Source organism: Oncorhynchus mykiss, chromosome 15, assembly GCF_057628025.1.
Source record: "Oncorhynchus mykiss isolate SJ-2025 chromosome 15, ASM5762802v1, whole genome shotgun sequence".
In the NCBI taxonomy this organism is placed as follows: Eukaryota; Metazoa; Chordata; class Actinopteri; order Salmoniformes; family Salmonidae; genus Oncorhynchus; species Oncorhynchus mykiss.
In genome coordinates this window covers 61552391-61575721 of record NC_143036.1, presented here as the reverse complement: position 1 = coordinate 61575721, position 23331 = coordinate 61552391, and the positions used below count along the sequence as shown (strand labels likewise).

The following is a 23331-nucleotide window of genomic DNA, read 5'->3' as shown; positions in this document are numbered from 1 at the left end:
CATACTTGACGTTCATTGGTTGGTTTTCCCTTGCATCAAGCAAGAGGGACATGGTGATCAATTACACTCCAAATACTGTTCACCTGGCTGTTTGTTTTCCTTCTTATGTTTGGTTGCCAAGCAAAAGTGGTAAAAACATCTTTGTTATTTTATTAATGGATGATATTCAAAGGTTTCTCAAAAGTGCCTGCAGAACATTCTGACATGAGCATGACAAATGGTATGAAATAAGTGCCCAGACGTTGTCATAATGTTGACAAGTGGTTTATTCAGCAGGAATGGTGAACAATCTGTCAGTATTTAAACATTTTCTACAGAAGGCAATCGAGCACCAGAAATAACAGCGCTGTAATTAAACAGTTTCTTAGATGATGGTGAGCTTTGGAATCCCATGGCAATCAATTCAAATGTTTTCCTATTCCAGAGCGCTTGATAGAGTTTTCCTATATGTAATTCAAAATACAGTTTTCATTCATGTTTGTGACATTGTAACTGCTAATTGTGAGATAAATGGTGACAAAGAATCAGTCAAAATAGTGTTTTGGGAGTCAGATAACTGGATTAAATATCTAGATTCTATCATGCTCATAGCTTTACTCTGTTGCTGCCCCTCAAGAGGCCACCATTATTATCCTTTATGCCTGCATATTGACAGTCCCACAAAGTCCCACATGGTAAACTTCCATCTTCAGGTTTGTTTCAGGGAGAACTACACTCTTAGAAAAAAAGGTGCTATCTAGAACCTAAAAGAGTTCTTCGGCTGTCTCCATAGGAGAACCCGATGAAGAACCCTTTTTTGGTTCCAGGTAGAACCCTTTTGGTTCTACGAAAAACCCTTTCCACTGAGGGTTCTACCTGGAACCCAAAAGGGTTCTCCTATGGACAGCCGAAGCCTAAGAGTGTAGAACTGAACTGGGGTCAGTCTGACCAGCGTATGCCTCAGGGGATGAATGAAACCTACACTTGTATTACTCAAGCGGCATTAGCATAGCTGAACAGCTGATCAGATGGATGGAGACATCGATCAAATGTGATAGCTTATGATTGACAGTTGTCAGTTTACCTATACTGTCTTTCATTACATAAAAATCTGACAATGCAAGTTGAATTAGATTGTGTCTTAATTTAGCTGAGATCTTTGGTATCAGTCTGGTGATATGGTACTGAAGGACAATCGTGCTGATAATAGGAACTCAACAAGCTTGTTTTAAAACCACATACATGCATCTCACGGAGGGTCAAATGGTATGCAGCCATAGAGGTCAACCTGGCTTTCAATTCACCTGACAATATCGTCCGTTGCCATATGTGAACGGACAAGATGGAGTCCTAATCTTAACCACTTCATCGCATTGTATGTGTTGATGATTACAGCTGTGGGTTGCTGATAGATGTAAGGATATAAGTACCACATTAATACTTTAGGTCAGACCGTCATTTTAATACTTCTTTTGATAATTTCTATCCCATTTTTATTGATATCCGAATGCATCAACAGCCCAAAATTGTAAAAGGTTGTAATAAATTAAACATGTCTTACTTTGTGGGGAGCTGAGAACCAGATCTGATTCGCTGTGTCACTTAAGCTCTTTAACACATGGGCATGGTTTTACAAAACAAATCGTTCAACCTCAATCATACATATCCGTAAGCGTCAATGCCTTGGCTTTCTGATCATCAATGTGGTGCGTTCACATAACATTTCGTTCAGGACAAACAAAAGTACACTATGACTTTTAACACCTTAATATTATTGAAGGATCACAGTTCACAGTGCTTTTTGTCAAGTTATTTGGCATAGGGATCTATATTGAGTAACAATAATTTAAAAACAGTAGAAAAAATAGCGTTTTGCCTTCTTGGGATCCACAACATGATACTTTTTTTCCATGCATTCACAGATTTCACACAAAGACATTTGCTCGCTTATACTACTACCTTATTGAAATTGCTTACAAATAAAAACACTATTAATAAAATGGTGGCCACAAGGCTGTGCAAAAGGGACGACCTCCAACGATAAGCTTTGCCATCTCTCTTTCTCTTCCTGTTTTAGCCCACCGTTGCAAGTAACAAACTACAAAATAGCACCATTATACAGTGGATAGGATTTTCTTAATACGGTTTTGCTATATGATACCATCATGTACAATGATAGTAGAAGAATGCATAGGATAACATAAATGGGAGTATTGGTTGATTATACACTGACAGAGGAGGAAGAGATGTGATGGGTTGTCAGGTTGTTGAAATGGTACGTTGACTGTCAGGCATCCAGATTGTGCAAATAGCCATTACTCTCTGTAATCCTGACGCAAACACAGGAATTCTCAGAACATGGTCTGATGGAACCAGTGTGAACCTTGCTCACAGTAGCAGAGCTCTGAGTGGCTGAGCTACAAAACGGACTGTGTGTGTGTGTGTGTGTGTGCACAGCATTTTTAAACTGTAGTCCTGTTTGTAGGTGTGTGGTTCTGTGTTTCTAACAGTATTTGAGTTGCATATCATTCACTTGAGTGAACTATATGTGTTGCAGTTCATTTTATAGCCTTTTGTGATGAAAAACCCATGCAGTCCATGTTCATACAGAAGAAGCAAAGGTCCCTCCCTAAGCTAACAAAATAAAAGAATGCAGACCAAGTGAAATCAATCATTAATCGTCTTCCTGTAGCTGGCTATTTTTAGCGCCCCTCTGTCCTGTCCTCTGCATTAGAATCCATTTTTAATCAGACCAGATATTAGACCCAGAGAATCTACTGTGAGTCTTTACAAATTAAATATAAATTGAATCTCCTCAGTACTTACTGTTTACAGTACAGGATATAATATTACTGTCAGTTTCACTAGAATGGCTTAGCAGTACAAGAAGATTGTATCATCAGAATAGGTCTCTGGTCATATTGTTTCCTCAAAGCCTGGTTCTTATGTTATGGTTGCATGTAATACGCTTATTGTCTGTTGAAGCAGTGAATAGTAAATAAATAGCCTTAATGAAACACGTGACAACTGTGAAATTATATTTTGGCCAGAACTGACTGAAGCTGAAATAACATTCTCTTGAGGTTCTAATATATTTTCCAAGCAGTGGTTGTTAGATGAGAATGGGTGGGTGACTTATCCATTAGCCCGACTGCTTTGCATGGCCCAACCTCTCAGTGTAAAGCTTAAACTCTTTCAGAGTTCAGGTGAAGAGGATGAACCATTGGCTCCCATAGACAGACAGGTAAAACATGTCTGCTGGCTGCCCTCCTATTGGCTGTATGTAACACTGAGCCTATCAGAGGCCACCAGGGACACTATAGCTCAGCTCACACATGGAGGTATAAGAAGAAGAAGCTCTTTGATGTGTAAGCAGCTAAACTAGTCTGTTACATTGGTTTGACATGGAATATAATTCCTTCCAATATGAAATGGTGCAGTGTATAAAATAATAAAAATACCTCTCATATAACCCCAGCACTTCAACTCTCAGCTAGAGACATTACACACAAAGCTTATTACCATTAGCTTAGTACCATAATCCACCTTTTGTTGTTTTACAGTGAACCATTCCACAGAGGCACCAGGTATGGGCCCACCCTTCTCTCATCCCTGTCTGCCTGTCCGTTAGCTTCTGTCTTCTTCTACATTCGGTAGTTCCTTCCCCCTGTGTTTCCTCGACTTGAGTTCTTCTGATGTACCTCCTGAAAAGGGTGGAGGGGGAACAGATTTTTAGGAGGAGAAACATTAGATAAGTGGATTAGGAGAGTGGGGAAAAAAACAGCTTTGGGTCAAAACCCAGTGCCTGTGTCTAGAACAACACAGCTGTACAATTAATGGATGATGATTTCATAACCTTTTGCTATAGTGAAAGAGCCACAAACAGTACAGTATCGAGTATCCTCCCTACCAGAGCTGATAGGTCATATTCAAACCACAAGCCACCAGAGCGGCACTGACATTCAACACACTGTCCCTCTGCACATGAATAAATCAATGTGATTACACGCATGCCGTTACCCTCTGTAACTAGCATGCCACAAATCTGTTGCAATCTGAGGACCAGGGTTTCAGCACAAAATGTACAGTATGAAAGTAGAATCTGTCTGGGAGAGAGAGTGCCCATGGGTCTACCACAAAAACCACTTAGTCCTCCGCCCCTTCGCTAATGGCTTTCTTTTTTAAGAGAAGAGTTGTAAAATGCACCAAGTCCAAGCTTAAAAGGATGACATGGACACACAGGTGGAATTTGGAAACTAAGGGAGAGGAAAGAAACATTTCTTCTGGTTGGGTTGACTACTTTGGTTGGACTGGGCTTGACTACTAATTAAATTCTGTGCTTGTATTTCCTTCCCTCTCACTGACTGACTGTATTCTGCTGTAACCTGGCCAAGGAGTCATTGATTTTGTATCTACTAAACGAAGGTATGAACAGCTACATATAACAATGACAAGTATGCATCACATATGATGGTAGTCATGGCACCAATCATGGCATATATATTCTACACTGAACAAAAATATAAACGTAACATGTAAAGTGTTGGTCATGAGCTGAAATAAAAGATCCCAGACATTTTCCATATGCACAAAAAGCTTATTTCTCTCACATTTGGTCCACAAATGTGTTTACTTCCCTGTCAGTGATAATTTCTCCTTTGCCAAGATAATCCATCCACCTGACAGGTGTGGCATATCAAGATGCTGATTAAACAGCATGATCATTACACAGGTACACCTTGTGCTGGGGACAATAAAAAGGCAACTCTAAAATGTGCAGTTTTGTCACACAACACAATGCTACAGATGTCACAAGTTTTGAGGCAGCGTGCAATTGGCATGCTGACTGCAGGAATATTCACCAGAGCTGTTGCCAGAGAGTTTCTCAAATTCTTTCGCTTTAGAGAATTTGGCAGTATGTCCAACCTGCCTCACAACCGCAGACCACGTATAACCACGCCAGCCCAGGACACCCATATCTGGCTTCTTCACCTGTGGCCACCCGGTCAGCTGATGAAACTGTTGGTTTGCACAACCAAAGAATTTCTGCACAACTGTCAGAAATCATCTCAGGGAAGCTCATCTGCGTGCTCTTCGTCCTCACCAGGGTCTTGACCTGGCTGCAGTTTGGCATCGTAACCGACCTCAGTGGTCAAATGATCACCTTCGATGGCCATTGGCTGGAGAAGTGCGCTCTTCACAGATGAATCCCGGTTTCAACTGTACTGGGCAGATGGCAGACAGTGTGTATGGTGATGTGTGGGTGGGCGGTTTGCGCTGATGTCAAAGTTGTGAACAGAGTGCCCCATGGTGGCGGTGAAGTTATGGTATGGGCAGGCATAAGCTACGGACACAATTCCCTTTTATTGATGGCAATTTGCATAGAGATACCATGACAAGATCCTGAGGCCCATTGTTGTGCCATTCGTCTGCCGCCATGACCTCATGTTTCAGCATGAAAATCTATGGCCCCATGACACAAGGATCTACACAATTCCTGGAAGCTGAAAATGTCCCAGTTCTTCCATGGCCTGCATACTCACAAGACATGTCACCCATTGAGCATGTTTGGGATGCTCTGGATTGACGTGTAACACAGCATTTTCCAGTTCACGCCAATATCCAGCAACATCGCACAGCCATTGAAGAGGAGTGGGACAACATTCCACAGGCCACTATCAACAGCTTGAACAACTCTATGAGAAGGAGATGTGAGAAGGAAATTGTTGCATGTTGGGTTTATATTTTTGTTCTGTGTAGTTATAGTAGGAAAGTACCACTGCAGTAGTGAAGGACAAACAGCCTACCTTGCAAGATGTGTGACTATTCCCAGATAAAGGTTTCTGTCAGGAAAAATAATAAAACCGTTCAGATATGACACATTTGCTTTCCACTGTGGTAGTTTATTGTCCACAATGGAATAGTTAGCCACTCTCTAAGGGGTAAAAGTCAGTTATTGGTGTTTTCTGTCCTCATCATCAAGCCTTAGCCTTAACGTCTTAACTTGGAGTGCATGCTCTGGAAAAAGCCTGACACACAGTGTCTTCGGAAATTATTCAGACACCTTGGCTTTTTCCAAATGTTGTTACGTTACAATCTTATTTTAAAATGTATTAAATTAAAAAATGTCCTCGGCAATCTACACACAATACCCCTTAATGACAAAGCAAAGACAGCCTTTTAGAAATGTTTGCAAATTTATCCAAAATTAAAAACAGAAATACCTATTCAGACCCTTTGCTATGAGACTCGAAATTGAGCTCAGATGCATCCTGTTTCCATTGACTATCCTTGAGATGTTTCTACAACTTGATTGGAGTCCACCTGTGGTAAATTCAATTGATTTGGACATGATTTCGAAAGGCAAACACCTGCCTATACAAGGTCCCACAGTTGACAGTGCATGTCAGAGCAAAAACTAAGCCATGAGGTCAAAGGAATTGTCCATAGAGCTCCGAGACAGGGTTGTGTTGAGGCACAGATCTGGGGAAGGGTACCAAAAAATGTCTGCAGCATTGAAGCTCCTCAAGAACCTTCAATGCTCCTGAGTGGCACAGCGGTCTAAGGCACTGCATCTCAGTGCTAGAGGCGTCACTACAGACCCTGGTTCGGTCCCACGCTGCTTCACAATTAACCGTGATCGAGAGTCCCATCGGGCAACGCACAATTGACCCAGCGTCATCTGGGTTAGGGGAGGGTTTGGCCAGGGTAGGCCGTCAGTGTAAAATAAGTATTTGTTCTTAACTGACTTGCCTAGTTAAATAAAATAATTTAAATAAGAACACAGTGGCCTCCATCATTCTTAAATGGAAGAAGTTTGGAACCAGCAAGACTCTTGTTAGAGCTGACCGCCCGGCCAAACTAAGCAATAGGGGGAGAAGGGCCTTGCTCAGGGAGGTGATCAAGAACATGATGGTCACTCTGACAGAGCTCTAGAGTTCCTCTGTGGAGATGGGAGAACCTTCCAGAAGGACAACTATTTCTGCAGCACTCCAACAATCAGGCCTTTATGGTATAGTGGCCAGATGGAGGCCACTCCTCAGTAAAAGGCACATGACAGCCATCTTGGAGTTTGCCAAAAGGTACCTAAAGACTCTCAGATCATGAGATACATGATTGGTTTGATGAAACTAAGATTGAACTCTTTGGCCTGAATACCAAGCGTCACATCTGGAGGAAATCTGGCACCAACCCTATGGTGGAGCATGGTGGTGGCAGCATCATGCTGTGGGGATTTTTTTCAGCGGCATGGACTGGGAGACTAGACAGGATTGAGGCAAAGATGAACGGAACAAAGTACAGAGAGATCCTTGATGAAAACTTGCTACAGAGCGCTCAGGACTTCAGACTGGGGTGAAGGTTCATCTTCCAACAGGACAACGACCCTAAGCACACAGCCAATACAACACAAGAGTGGCTTCGGGACAAGTCTCTAAATGTCTTTGAGTGGCCCAGCCAGAGCCCAGACTTGAACCCAATCGAACATTTCTGAAGAGACCTGAAAATAACTGTGCAGCAACGCTCCCCATCCAACCTGACAGAGCTTGAGAGGATCTGCAGAGAAGAATGGGAGAAACTCCCCAAATACAGGTGTGCCAACCTTGTAGCTTCATACTCAAGAAGACTCGTGGCTGTAATCGCCGCCAAAGGTGCTTCGACAAAGTACTGAGTAAAGGGTCTGAATACTTAAATGTGATATTCTTCGTTTCATATTTAATTGTATTGCGTGTAGATTAATGAGGGAAAAAAACAATTTAATGAATTTTATAATAAGGCTGTAACGTAACAAAATGTGGAAAAAGTAAAGTTGTCTGAATACTTTCTGAATGCACCGTATGATCTAACAATCAAATATACTGAAGGACCCACTACAATGTTCCATATCTATGTCCGTTCTGTTTCACTGATGTCAACTGTGTATGCTCTTATAATGTATATCTGTTTGGTGCTGTGCTCACCTTCTTGGGTTTTGTCTTGTCTGGGTGCTGTGCTGTCCTACGCTCTGTGCCTCTGTCCACGCTTTGCACTGCAGTACTAACCTTAGGTGTTCTTGGCATGTCTGTGTGGCGCTGTGCGCGCACAGAGCGAGCTGCCTTGCCAGACTTGACAGGGGCACAGTACATTTCGAGCCGCCGTAGCTCGCAACTCTGGAAGCAGCACTCGTCCACAATACCACGGTTATGTGACCGCCGTGAACTGGGGCCATACCCCGTTGGTTTACCTGGAGAGACAGAAAGAAGAATTTGTGTTACTACATGTGAAGACATAAAGAGCATGTAAAGAGCATGCAGAGAGCATGTAGAGAGCATGCAAAAATTATGCAAAGAGCATGCAGAGAGCATGTAAAGAGCAAGGATAGCTGTCATTCCAGTTTGTTCTGTAAGTAAATAAAAAAGATAACTGAAGAGAGCTTGACGTTTATGATTAGACATTTTGGACTTCCATGTATGTTTGTCTTCATGTTATAGGTCGAAGTTAAACGTTGAGGTAAAAGTAGAGGTCATAGGCATGTTAAGTGTTGTGTCACGGGTGTGTTACGTCAACCACAGGTGCTTTAAAAGAGCCAATGGAATCATATACAACATAACCCATTACAGTCTTGGATATGGACCAACTTCTTTAGTGCAGATGTCCTGGAAGGTCTTATATCTGTGAGCTGAATGAATCCAAAAAGCTGTAATCATTTGTGGCTGTGCGCCAGGACCTGGGCCCTGTAATAGCTGAGTGCTAACGGCCAGGTTGTGGACTTGATTATTCTGATATATGGACAGCGTTAATGACATTGATTTCTTCACTGCAAAATGTACAGGGTATCGCATTGCACTGTGCGGACTCTTTTTGGCAGCCGTGAGGCAGTAAAAAAGGTCACGGTCACCGTAACATTGAGAATATCACGTTCTGACGTTTTAGACCCATTAGGCCAAACCTCAACCCCTCGGGGCCCATCAGCCTGCAGAGAAAGCAGGCCCAGGCCTAAGTCACACCCTCTGGCAGCCTGGTTGGTCGTTTCATTCACATTTTCACATTTTCACCTGGCAACCCAGCAGCCCTTTATTGCTGACAATATCAGAGCCAGTTGAACTCTGGATACTGTGGATGCTGGTACAATGCAGCCATGCTGTTGTTCCCTAACAACTATATGGCTTTCCTGAGACACGACTAGACTCATAGTTCCCATACGTGCAAAAGATAGGCAGTTGGTGGCACCTAAATTGTGTGTGTGGGGGGGGGGGGGGTCATAGTAATGGCAGGAAGAGAATAAATGAAATGGTTTCAAACACATCACACACATGGTTTCCATGTGTTCGATATCAGTCCATTCACTCCATTCCAGCCATTATTATTAGTCGTTTAACCCTCACCAGCCTCCTGTGGTGCAAAGCCAGAGAGGCTCACTTGGAGGTCTGGTGCTCTTCAGTATGAATCGGAATCTGAGCACTTCTCTGAGAACCCAAGTCACCTTCTACAGTGATGTGAGTGGAAGGGAGGAGGAAGTTAGGAGTTGCTTTGACACCTGAATGCCAACAGCTTTCGACTCCCTCTCTCCAAACCCACTTTCTTTCAGTGGCCGTTAAAAAAATATCCCACTCTCCATTTACAATTCCCCGCTCACCTCAGGCAATATTGCCTTGATAGGCTTTTCCCTGTTACCAAATGAAATAATAATAATGTAATATGGCATTTACAAGGAGGAAATGCCTTTCCCTTTCAGAGTTAATAGCTCTTGGCCTGGGAGCCTGCCAGTGCTGACAAAGTGCATTAACTTCTGCTCTATGCCTTCCTTATCTTGACAATGTTGTTTTGGACAGAGAGGAGCTCCAATTCAGAAACAGATGCATCTCTCCACAGTTCTCAGTCAGGACCCTGGGTACAGTGTGAAGAAAGATTATGGAGGTAGTTGTACTGTGTGTGAGAGAACACTGATCTCAAGTCAGATGATGAAATACAGTGTGTGTTCATGGATAGTTGAAGGTGAGAGGGTTCTATACTGGCTAAAAGGTTGAAGGTGAGAGGATTCTATACTGGCTAAAAGGTTGAAGGGGAGAGGGTTCTATACTGACTAAAAGGTTGAAGTTGAGAGGATTCTATACTGGCTAAAAGGTTGAAGGTGAGAGGGTTCTATACTGACTAAAAGGTTGAAGGTGAGAGGGTTCTATACTGGCTTAAAGGTTGAAGCTGAGTGTGTTCTATACTGGCTAAAATGTTGAAGGGGAGAGGGTTCTATACTGGCTAAAAGGTTGAAGGTGAGATGGTTCTATACTGGCTTAAAGGTTGAAGGTGAGAGGGTTCTATACTGGCTCAAAGGTTGAAGGTGAGAGGGTTCTATACTGGCTAAAAGGTTGAAGGGGAGAGGGTTCTATACTGACTAAAAGGTTGAAGGTGCTGCAGTGGACAGCAAGAATAGTTGATTCCGCAGGCAAGGAGAAAGAGATAGTTCTCACCCAAGGTCTATGTCCAGGTCAACAAGGTCAATCATTGTTTTTAGGATGTGACCACCACAATGTAGGCTAAAGGTAATCAGGCCATGTTATAGCCTCCTTACAATGAGAACTGTACGTGCAATACACCAGTTTTCACCTTGAGAATGAAAGGTAGCAGGTCTCATTGTTTGAAGACTATTTGGGGATTTTCATAACTTCATCCCTCTTTGTGTCCTCAGCTGGGCCCACTTAAAGATGCACTCTCTGACTTTTGTATAATTTCAGCCAGTAGTTTTGAAAGTGGCGCTCACGAGCCAAAAATGGGTCCCTGTTTTTTGTGCACTACGTCATTCAATTGTGTAGGGCGGCAGGTAGCCTATCGGCTAGAGTATTTTGACCAGTAACCGAAAGGTCGCTGGTTTGAATACCTGAGTCGACAAGGTAAAAAATCTATCTGTGCCCTTGAGCAAGGCACTTAAACCTAATTTGCTCCAGGTGCGCCATGCTACTATGGCTAACCCTGTAAAACAACACATTTCACTGAACCTATCCAGTGTATGTGACAATACATTTCACTGAACCTATCCAGTGTATGTGACAATACATTTGACTGAACCTATCCAGTGTATGTGACAATACATTTGACTGAACCTATCCAGTGTATGTGACAATACATTTGACTGAACCTATCCAGTGTATGTGACAATACATTTGACTGAACCTATCCAGTGTATGTGACAATACATTTTACTGAACCTATCCAGTGTATGTGACAATACATTTGACTGAACCTATCCAGTGTATGTGACAATACATTTGACTGAACCTATCTAGTGTATGTGACAATACATTTGACTGAACCTATCTAGTGTATGTGACAATACATTTGACTGAACCTATCCAGTGTATGTGACAATACATTTGACTGAACCTATCCAGTGTATGTGACAATACATTTGACTGAACCTATCCAGTGTATGTGACAATACATTTCAAAAAATGTTTTACTATGTCATCCATTTTGTTTGATATGTTACAAATCCAATTCATGCAATTTGTTGTGCTTAAGATCGCGGAGTGCATCTTTAATGTAATGTTTACTGAATGGCATGTTGTAATTAAGCCAGAATAAACCATGATAAATTGTCACTTAACCATTGTTGCCGAATTTTCATGACGAGGGAAACCTTCTTGCGAGGCCGAGTTTGTGATTATTCAAGCAGACAGGTTGTATTGTGAGCCAGGAGTTGATTGTGCTGTTCCTGTTTTCCAATCCCTCCCAATAAAGGCCTCCAAAATGAACAGCCACTATTATTCTCAATATAACCTGTAACCTTCTGAACCATCAGCTGGAGAGGAGAGAAATCATCCGGATGCAGATTTTAACATGAAGAAGAATCAGCTGGTTTTAAAAAGCAGAAATCATCAGTAATCAGGTGGAATAGGTTTTGGAAGGTTTTAAGTGCCACGTTTCAAGGGATCACTGACTGTAACTCGCCGGGAACAAAGAGTTGGTGTGCTGTTGTTGTAAACAAACTCAGACAAACCACCTTCTCCTGCCTGCCGTATGGTGTGGACATCCAGCACGGTGGATGGTGTGAGAAACAGGCTGTTTGAGAAGGGGGATCTGTGGTGATTGGTAAAGGCTTTTGTTTTGGAGTTTGGTTGCAGCCATTCAAGGCATGGCAGATTAGTGGTAGGCTACACATCTTCTGTTTGTGTCACTGTCGTAGACAGACACCCACTACAGATTAGGGTGAAGTTTTGTTTTGGTGTTGTGTGTTGTTGCACACATCTATTGGATAGAAGGGGGGCCCATTTTCCCCCTTTTTGTAGGGTGAATGAGGGTGAATAGATTCAACTGAGATCTAAGTGCTGCATAACAACTGTTTGGCTGCATAGAGAGAGGCTCCATCATGACTTGAAAGAAGGAATGTCTACAACTCTGTAATGCTCCCCAGTGGTTTATTAAGATGCACACAAGACAATGTTTTGATCCCACTGCGATCTTTGTCAGGTCAGTCGACAATGTCTTAGCTGAAGAGCAAGGCAGCCTGTTTAGGTCAACCTGACTGAGCAGCACACAAGCTAGAGGGACCTTTTGGTCAAGCAGCATTGACCTTTTGGCAGTAGTGCCATAACAGCAGAGAAGCATGGGTACAAATATAAGCCATACTTTTAACTACCACTATTGTGCTCATGATCATGCTCAAGTTACTATTATATTTTATTTGTCATGTGCAGTGCATTCGTGAAGTATTCAGACCCCTTCCCCTTATCCACATTTTGATACGTTACAGCCTTATTCTAAAATGGATTAAATTAATAAAAATCCTCATCAATTTACACACAATACCCCATAATGACAAAGCGACCTTAATTATATCCTCCTGATTCCTGCTTACAAGCTAAAATGAAAGCAGGAAGCAACAATGGCTCGGCCTATAAAAAAAGTATTCAGATGAAGCAGATGCTAAACTACAGGACCGACATGAGTAAGACCTTTAAACAGGTCAACATTCACATGGCTGCTGGGCCTGACGGATTAACAGGACGTGTGCTCCGGGCATGTGCTGACCAACTGGCAGGTGTCTTCACTGACATTTTAAACATGTCCCTAATTGAGTCTGTAATACCAACATGCTTCAAGCAGACCACCATAGTCCCTGTGCCCAATAGCACTAAGGTAACCTGCCTAAATGACTACAGACCCATAGCACTCATGTCCATAGCCATGAAGTGCTTTGAAAGGCTGGTATTGGCCCACATTAACACCAATATCCCAGAACTCTAGACCCACTCCAATTTGCATACCGCTCAAACAGATCCACAGATGATGCAATCTCTATTGCACTCCACACTGTCCTTTCACACCTGGACAAAAGGAACACCTATGTGAGAATGCTATTCATTGACTACAGCTCAGCGTTCAACACTATAGTGCCCTCAAAGCTCATCACTAAGCTAAGGATCCTGGGACTAAACACCTCCCTCTGCAACTGGATCCTGGACTTCCTGACGGGCCGCCCCCAGGTGGTGAGGGTAGGTAGCAACACATCTGCCACTCTGATCCTCAACACTGGAGCCACTCAGGGGTGCCTGCTCAGCCCCCTCCTGTACTCCCTGTTCACCCATAACTGCATGGCCAGCCATGACTCCAACACCATCATTAAGTTTGTGGATGACACAACAGTGGTAGGCCTGATCACCGACAACGACAAGACAGCCAATAGGGTAGAGGTCAGAGCCCTGGCCAGGTGGTGCCAGAATAACAACCTATCCCTCAACGTAATCAAGACCAAGGAGATGATTGTGGACTACAGGAAAAGGAGGACCGAGCACGTCCCCATTCTCATCGACAAGGCTGTAGTGGAGCAGGTTGAGAGCTTCAAGTTCCTTGGTATCCACATCACCAACAAACTAGATTGGTCCAAACACACCAAGACAGTTGTGAAGAGGGCACGACAAAACCTATTCCCCCTCAGGAGACTGAAAAGATTTGTCATGGGTCCTCAGATCCTCAAAAGTTTCTACAGCTGCAACATCGAGAGCATCCTGTCTGACTGGTTGCATCACTGCCTGGTATGACATCTGCTCGGCCTCCGACCGCAAGGCACTACAGAGGGTAGTGCGTACGGCCCAGTACATCACTGAGGCTAAGCTGCCTGCCATCCAGGATCTCTACACCAGACGGTGTCAGAGGAAGGCCCTAAAAATTGTCAAAGACCCAGCCACCCTAGTCATAGTCTGTTCTCTCTGCTACCGCATGGCAAGCGGTACCGGAGTGCCAAGTCTAGGACCAAAAGGCTTCTCAACAGCTTCTACGCACAAGCCATAAGACTCCTGAACAGGTAATGAAATGGACTATTTGCATTGTGTCCTGCCACTCCCCCCCCACACCTTTTTATGCTGCTGCTACTCTCTGTTTATCATCTATGCATAGTCCCTTTAACTATACATTCATGTACATATTACCTCAATTAGACCGACTAACCTGTGCCCCCACACATTGGCTACCCGGATTATTTGCAGTGTGTCTCGCCACCCCCCACCCACCAACCCCCTCCTTTACGCTGCTGCTACTCTCTGTTTATCATCTATGCGTAGTCACTTTCACTATACCTACATGTACATATTATCTCAATTAGCCTGACTAACCTGTGCCCCCGCACATTGACTCTGTACCTGTATATAGTCTTGCTACTGTTGTTTTCACTGTAATTTAATGTTTTTTTTTTACATTTGATTTCTTTACTTATCTATTGTTTACATAATACCTATTTTTTACTTAAAAATTGCACTGTTGGTTCGGGCTTATAAGGAAGCATTTCACTGTAAGGTTGTTGTATTCGGCGCATGCGACAAACACATTTTGATTTGAAAATAGTTTTTTTGAAATGTATTACATAAGAATACAGATCCTTTGCTATGAAACTCAAAATTGAGCTCAGGTACATCCTGTTTCCATTTATCATCCTTGAGATGTTTCTACAACTTGATTGGAGTCCATCTGTGGTAAATTCAATTGATTGGACATGATTTGGAAAGGCACACACCTGTCTATATAAGGTCTCACAGTTGACAGTGCATATCAGAGCAAAAAACCAAGTCATGGGGTCGAAGGTATTGTTCGTAGAGCTCTGAGACAGGATTGTGTTGAGGCACAGATTTAGGGAATGGTACCAAAATATTTCTGCAGCATTGAAGGTCCCCAAGAACACATTGACCACCATCATTCTTAAATGGAAGAAGTTTGTAAACACCTCAAGAGTTCCGCTGAGAGATGGGAGAACCTTCCAGAAGGACAACCATCTCTGCAGCACTCCACCAATCAGGCCTTCATGGTTGAGTGGCCAGATGCAAGCAACTCCTCAGTAAAAGGCACATAACAAACAGCCCGCTTGGAGTTTGCCAAAAGACACCTAAAGGACTCTCAGACGATGAGAAATAAGATTCTCTGGTCTGATAAAACCAAGATTGAACTCTTTGGCCTGAATGCCAAGAGTCACATCTGGAGGAAACCTGGCACCATGCCTAAGGTGAAGCATGGTGGTGGCAGCATCATCCTGGGGGGGATGTTTTTCAGCAGCAGGGACTGGGAGACTAATCAGGATCGAGGGAAAGATAAACAGAGATCCTTGATTAAAACCTGCTCCAGAGCGCTCAGGACCTCAGACTGGGTTGAAGGTTCACCTTCCTACAGGACAACGACCATAAGCACACAGCCAAGACAACGCAGGAGTGGCTTCAGGACAAGTCTCTGAATGTCCTTGAGTGGCCCAGCCAGAGCCCAGATTGAGCCCGATCAAACATCTCTGGAAACCTGAAAATAGCTGTGCAGCATCGCTCCCCATCCAACCTGACAGAGCTTGAGAGGATCTGCAGAGAAGAATGGGAGAAACTCCTCAAATACAGGTGTGCCAACCTTGTAGCGTCATACCCAAGAAGACTCAAGGCTGTAATCGCTGCCAAAGATGCTTCACCAAAGCACCGAGTAAAGGGTCTGAATACTTATGTAAATAGGATATTTCAGTTTTTTATTTGTAATAAATTTGCAAACAATTCTAAAAAACAGTTTTTGCTTTGTCATTATGGGGTATTGTGAGTAGATTGATGTTGATTTAAAAAAAAAAATAAGTAGAACAAGTCAAGAGGTCTTAACACTTTCCGAAGTAAAAATATAAACGCAACATGCAACAATTTCAACGATTTTACTGAATTACAGTTTATATAAGGAAATCAGTCAATTGAAATAAATTCATTAGGATCTAATCTAAGGATTTCATGACTGGGCAGGGTCTCAGCCATGGGTGGGCCTGGGAGGGCATAAGCCCACCCACTGTGGAGCCAGGCCCAGCCAATAAGAATGAGTTTTTCCCCCAAAAAAGGATATATTAGACAGAAATACTCCTCAGTTTCATCAGCTGTCCGGGTGGCTGGTCTCAGACAATCCCGCAGGGGAAGAAGGTCCTGGGCTGGCATGGTTAGGCGTTTTATGGTAGAAATATTAACATTCAATTATCTGGCAAAGACTCTGATGGACATTCCGGCATGCCAATTGCATGCTTCCTCAAAACTTGAGACATCTCTGGCATTGTCTTGTGTGACAAAACTGCAAATTTCAGAATGGCCTTTTATTGTCCCCAGCACAAGGTGCACCTTTGTAATGATCATGCTGTTTAATCAGCTTCTTGATATGCCACACCTGTCATATTTTTGTGCTTATGGAAATTTTCTGTGATCTTTTAATACAGTTCATGAAACCTTCGGACCAACACTTTACACGATTATTTTTTATCAGTATATTTGAACGACTTCTAAGACAAAAGTCAAAGAGGCAGGCCACTCACTGCTCCATCCTGCTGCTTGGATAGAGCTATGCTGGAGACACTGCAGCACATAGCTCACATTCCTCAAACGAGTAAGGCTGTAAAGACAAGGCTCTCCTCCAGAGTGGGCACAGAAAGGATCTGAGTTTTACAGCCTCTCCGTGGTTAATAAAAAACAGTGAATTCTTGGAACCGGTGCAGCGCACTGCCTGTGGAGTGTCAGGGAGTTTATGGTTTGTCGGGGTCTACGAAAGCTGCTATAGACCTGGAAACTGCCTCTTTATCACTGGTACCACAAAGAGTTTATAGCCTAGCTAAATTTCCCTCACATTTTCAACTGAGGTTATGTCTGCTTTTAGGCAATTAAAAGCCAGTTTGTAAGAGCATTTAGGATCCTAACTCAGTGAGTTAGGGTCTCGTGGGATGGGATAGACTGGATGGGTCAGTCAGTTCAAAATTATGTGACATAGCAAGCTTGGCTAGCTCTGGCTAGTTACAGTCTAGGAACAATTTACCAGGGTTTAAGTTTCGGTTTTAGCCCTAAGTAGAGGCCTCAGATGAAACTGTAGGCTATAATAATGTGGGCACAATGTGTGCAATATATGTACGAGTTCTTTATGGTCAAGCCTGGCCAACATCACCAGTAGAACAGGTTTATTTCAACTCAAGCATTTGTGTCTTGACTCCAAACTGACAGAACTCAAATCTAACATCCCCATCCTGTCGCTTTCATGATAAGTATGTTTGTTATGCAGAGTAGTTATTCAGTGAGGAGGGTCAACATTCTCATTTCAGCACTCCATGGAAAAACAACACCTTTTCACAGTGACAAAGTGCACACAAAGTGCAAACAGGAGACCTTTCTTTCTTTAGTGCTGAGTACCTTCTGCTGAGTGTGTGTGTGTTCAGGTCCAGTGTATAAAACTAGAGAGGTGGGGAGGTGTAGGGGAGGGGTGCATCCTGATCATCCTGTAATCCCCCATAATCCCCTGCTGCTCCAGGACAAGGCCTAGCTGTGTGGGTAGTGAGGCTGATGTGCTGTTTACACGTTCTCCACTCTCCTACTCCAGCTGCTTCAAATAGAATAGACACAGAGAGACAAACAAGGCTGAGAAAGGATAGGATGGCTCATCAATGGCTGCTTAAAAGCAATTTACTCCCCTCCTCTGTTCCTCGTTCTGTTTAAACTACATGCTGTTGGGAGGGCGATGTCACAGTGCCAATCTGAATTTGTTTTCATCCCGACTATAAATGTATCTCATGTACAACTCTCTCTGAGCTAGTGGCTTATGACATGGCATTATGAGACAAAAAGGACAAGACTGGTTTGTCTATTGCCCTGTGTGGCTGAATCTCTGTGCCTTTTTCTGAATAGGTTTATCTCTGACCCTGACATGGTTCCTTCTGATTAAAATGTATATCACTAATACATTTACGAATACTCGCAGCATCATCCACATTAGAGACTTGGTATATGCCATGACATTGTATTTATGGAGTTACTAAGAGAAAGGTGGTGTGCCATAGAAGTCCTTTTTCATTTTTAGTCAGTTGTATTTTTTCCACATCCTAGTGCTCTGGAGTGTAGGTGCATCGTAGGGGTTCACTTTTAGACTGTGAGAGGAAATTCTTCAGAATAGAATAACCAGCTCCATCCAGACTACATTACAGGAAGTGGGTGTTATCTACAATAAAAGCTCAGGAAGAGTTGATTCATGTCTTTCAGAAAATCTACAGTACCCCACTGATCAGAGAATGTTCCTACCGATTTTCCTCACAATTTTCCTGTCGTCCAGTGTTCCTATTTGCAAACTGGGGTTACCCAGATTCTGTTCAAAAGGCCCCCACGAAGACCAGATTCACAGTATGTCTGTATATCCACTCTACTCCACTCAACCCGGGAGGAGTTTGCCTGCTAAAGCATTACTAAGACAACTGAGGATTTCTAGGTCAGGCTAATAATTGGAAAAAGTGACTACGGTTGTGGATTTAGTTTTTATTCTTTAGACCACATTTTGTTTCAATAAAATATTTTTCCACCGAGTAGTATTTCACATTTCTGTCAAGGTAATGAAATATGAAGTCTTGAAATGCAAGTGCAGCTACTTTAGCAGTGACATGGTGGGTAAGGTGGATTGGCCCAGCGTCTCAGCCCGCAGAAAGCCCAGTGTCACTGCAACACGTTGGGGACACATCATTACTACGGTGGCTGCCAAGTTCAATATGGTGCAGCAGACTGGAGGGGAGGAGTTCAGCTCAGGAGCAGACCAGACCTGACAACCGCAAGGAGCTGTCACTCTTCCCAGTGCAAAAGACGACAGAGCCGAAAATGGATTATCCAGATATCTCACCTAAAGACTCATTGTTATACATGTGGTTCCATCTGACAGCAGGAGAGAGAGACATACTGTCCACACATTGAGCCACCTGCTGTACATACCTCACCGTTCCTTTCCAGAAAGGATGGAGTGTGCCTGAAATGTCCTCGACTCAATGAACATTTTTTAACACGAGAACAAGGCATTGATGGATGGGCACTTTGCAGCTCAATGATCGCACAGTACAGTCTATAGTCACATGGATGCAGTTTAGTTCCAAACCTTGACCGATTGAATTCCCAGAGCCAGATATGGTCTATCTGAGGTCTGTGAGTTCATGATTGGAATGATTTGCTGTTTATGTCCATTGTTTGGTTCATCAATTAATTATCATAGAATAATCTTGTTGAAGATACAGTTATATTCCAAATACAAGATATGGCAGTGTGGTAAGTTCTGGCAACTCAATATTTATATTCCATAGGCCATGTGAAATCCATTACAACCCTTTCACAGTCTCACATCATCAAATCTCCCAGACAGTCTCACACCTCATCAAAAGTCTTTACACATATTAAATATTTCATCAAGTTCACAGAAGAATTGTTATCACGCAATCAAACATTCTCAACTCTGTCACAACTAGTCAACAACAACAAAAAACAGCACCTCAAGAGAACTTTCAAAGTGGCATTCCACAGTACATGGTTGTGAGTTAACTGAGAAACTACCATGATGTAATACAAGTCTGAATTAAGTTGGAGCATAGAGCCTCTTTCAAGATGATTGACATCTCTGAGCTGTATTGATATGTCAATGTCAGTGATACGAAAGGATGGTGCACAATAATGGTTTAGCCTTGGAGAGGTGGTAAAGAGAGACTTGACACTTGTATGTGCAGTGATTTCACTCAACGCCAGCTAGGGACCCTCAAGGCACCACATTCAGTGTATGGCACTAATGAGCCAAACCACAACCTTTCTGAGTCCATGGTTCTAATGGGAAGAAGTAGTCCCCTGAGGGAAGGATCAGGGTCCATGTCATAGGAACACTGGCTACTGCTGAGTGGGAGAACGCAACACCTTGACACAGCTCAGCACTGCCATATATTGCATCTTGTTCTGGCCTTTGTGCCTCCAATGGAAAATAGGAGATTTAAGTCCTGGATTCTTAGCGGATGGTTTTCTTTGGGTAGCTTTCCCCATTTCTGGTGGAAAAAGAGTTCACTGCAACATTTATGTCTCTCCCTCTTCCTTCTTACAGATAGTCAGCCTCAATTCCACTTAAAACCCCATCCCCATAGACCCAGCAGCCGTTTCAATGAGCAGAATATACATATAGCTGTTTAACATCATTCTACACTTCATTTACCTCTCAGCAACCCCCAGAACCTCACTCCTGCTTCAAGGGCATTGCATCATGTGATTCTATATATTCCATTAGTCTAAGTCAGGAGTCCATCACAATCATGGACAGAGACAAAATATACATATAAGCATCAACTCTTTCAAATCTGATAAGTCTACAGCTGAAATGTTTAATAGGAGTGCGGAAAAGGACAGCGGGAATGGTTATTAGAAAGTGAAGGCCAGATGAGAGAGATCTGATACTGTTTAATTTATGAGGTTGCGCATTAGCGCTTTGGGAGAATGGAGCAGCAGCAATCCTTTATGAATAAATAAAAGGTGCACTTACTGAAATAAAAGCCTCTCTCTCCACACACAAACTGCAGCGTGTCCACCAGCTCCGCCCCACACAGGGTCTCGGGCCCCGCCCCTGTTGCCGCCGAAGTCAGGGTTAGGACGCACAGCAGCAGTGAGAGGGTGTGGGTACAGGAGACACAGCACATCGCACTCTGCGTTCAATGGGGAGAAGGGCACAGTTAGTAGGACATGGCAGGCAGAGAATATCGTCAGTCTCACAGCCCATATCGTATTTCACCAGTGTCAGCATGACTTGATGGCAGTGATTTCAACATCTTCGTCATTATCAGTTTTTACTATAGATTTGCGAAATATATAGCTAGGTTTTCCAATAGGTTCCCAATAAGTGAAGGAACAGGTGTCTATGGAACCGTGACGTCCAAAACAATCACACCATTATAATAAAAGAGCCTACAATAATACCAGTCTATGAGTTTTGGTCACGATTTACGCACGTATGGCCCTTGAAGTGTATTAACCCTTACAAGCATATTAGGATGTATGGAGCGGTGACTGCCCGAGCCGCTTCCTGAGGAGAGGGTGCTTTCCCGGTTCGAAGCTCATACACATCATTGTCTTGTCTGTAGGCCATTTCACTGATAATATTCCCGCAGCCATCAGACAGTTACGTTTCACAACCCGATAATCACACTTTTGGGGTGTTATAATAAAGAACAATTGCATAGGAATTAGTCACAGAGAGGGAGAGGTATGCATAAAACGAATGCATAAATCAATCAATGCGATAAGATATCTTTAAAATCGTTTGTTTCCAAACAGTCTTCTTTAAGTAGGCTTAGTTTTAAGATAATGTAATGATGCCCTTGCTTTCTCTCATCCTCAGCTCCAAAAACGATCGTTCAGGACAGGAGCCACAGAGCCAAGGATCTTGCCTATCCAAACATGAGATGGAAAACGGTTCACGCGCCAAACCCAGCAGATGAAGCATACCGGGACAAATTTACATAATAAAGAGAATATATACAGGATTCATATACATCACAACCCCTACCACATAGTTATCTTGCCCAAAGGGCGCCTTCTTAGACGCCTTAAACCTTTCCTTATTGTTTGTTTTCCTACAATCCAATGTGGTACCCAAATGCGGAGTCAGCAGAAATTACTTTGAAAGTTCAGTAACTAATGCAGCAGCATTAGTGGTTTATATTCATGGAAACGGAATCGGTAGGCGCGCAATGCGCAAACGTGTCGAAACTCATGCTGGAAACGCATTGAAACATCCACGCGAGTGTGTTAACTCATACACGCAGACATGCCTAATAACCTTATTTGCGTAAAGTCAATGAAAGTAAATGTTATAGCTAGGCTACATATAATGTCTATGTGGAAACAGTCAAACGTGCTTTCACAGAAAATGCACGCAAATCTACCTGCTGACATGTTCTGATAGACATTTTGAAATAGTCTATAATAAAACCGATGTGTACATTAGATCCCTGAACTAAAATAATCTGCTCTATTCAAACATGGGTCTTTATTCATTTTTGCTTTGATACTGCAAATAAATCAGGTTGGTTCTTGCAACAACAACAACACAAATTGTAAGTAAGGTAACAATCTGGTGTCAATGGAAATTATTTAAAGTTACCTTGAAGACATCACATAAATGCCACTGGAAGAAATGACCGCTAGACATCCCCACGGGTCTCCGCACGACAAAGCCCAGCAAAAATGAACTTGTTTGAAGTCATTAAAAACAGTGAGAAAGTGGATAAGATGCAGGCAATGTCACATCTCAATATTCCGACTTTGTTCCATTGCGCAGGCTCGTTTTTGAGAAGTGAGATTTAGCGAACTGGAGACGGATTTAGAGAGAAAATCCCTCACATGTATCTACATTACACAGACATTTTCAACAGGAAACAGCTGGGGCAGCATTTGCCTTCTCCCCATCCTAAATTATTCATTAAGGATTTTGGGCACATATTCAAATAACGTCATCATTTATACTTTTCTTAGAATGGGATTGAATTTTGATCTCTTTAAGGCTTGGACCCATACCACCCGCTCTTCTCAAAGCTTGTTACGTGTAGAAATCTCAATGATGAGTTGTTATAGGCATTGGAAAATATAATTATTGTCCACGAAGCTCGTGCGTAATTTATGTGCCACATGTAGGCTATGTGTCTTCATATTCATCATCTATTGCATACATATCTATCTCCAACGTTTGATTTAGTGGGCTTATTCATCATCATGATTTAAATATTTTCATAAACTAGAATATTTGAGTGTTTATGTACAGTGCACACACAGTCAGCAGGATAGCCTGCACATTGGTCTCTTTTTTAATACAATTCATACATGTTTATATTCATATATGTGAATATCACCCCTTACCTCAAATCATCAGGATTAAAATCCCACATCTAACCACCTGATTATTCATGTAGTTTTATACATGTAGTTTTAAATATCCTCTTGTTAGGTCTATCTGCGAACACCATGGCAATACATCTAATTTTACAATGCAAATATTATGACCACTCAGTGTTTGTCACTGAACACTGCATTGCCACTTGACAGCCCAAATGTGGGCCTTTTCCCAATCTGTGAATCT

General features: G+C 42.7%; 1 protein-coding gene across 3 annotated transcripts; it reads right to left on the bottom strand.

Moving 5' to 3' along the window:
- Positions 1-248: 248 nt before the first annotated feature.
- On the bottom strand, positions 249-22679 carry LOC100136741 (insulin-like growth factor I). Of its 3 annotated transcripts, none has more exons than XM_021562190.3 (5): positions 22360-22679; positions 20743-20902; positions 7938-8200; positions 5787-5822; positions 249-3683 (listed from the first exon to the last, which is right to left on the bottom strand). In XM_021562190.3, the coding sequence occupies exons 1-5, from the start codon at positions 22405-22407 to the stop codon at positions 3624-3626; spliced, it is 567 nt and encodes a 188-aa protein (XP_021417865.1). In that variant the 5' UTR covers positions 22408-22679; the 3' UTR covers positions 249-3623.
- Positions 22680-23331: the final 652 nt, after the last annotated feature.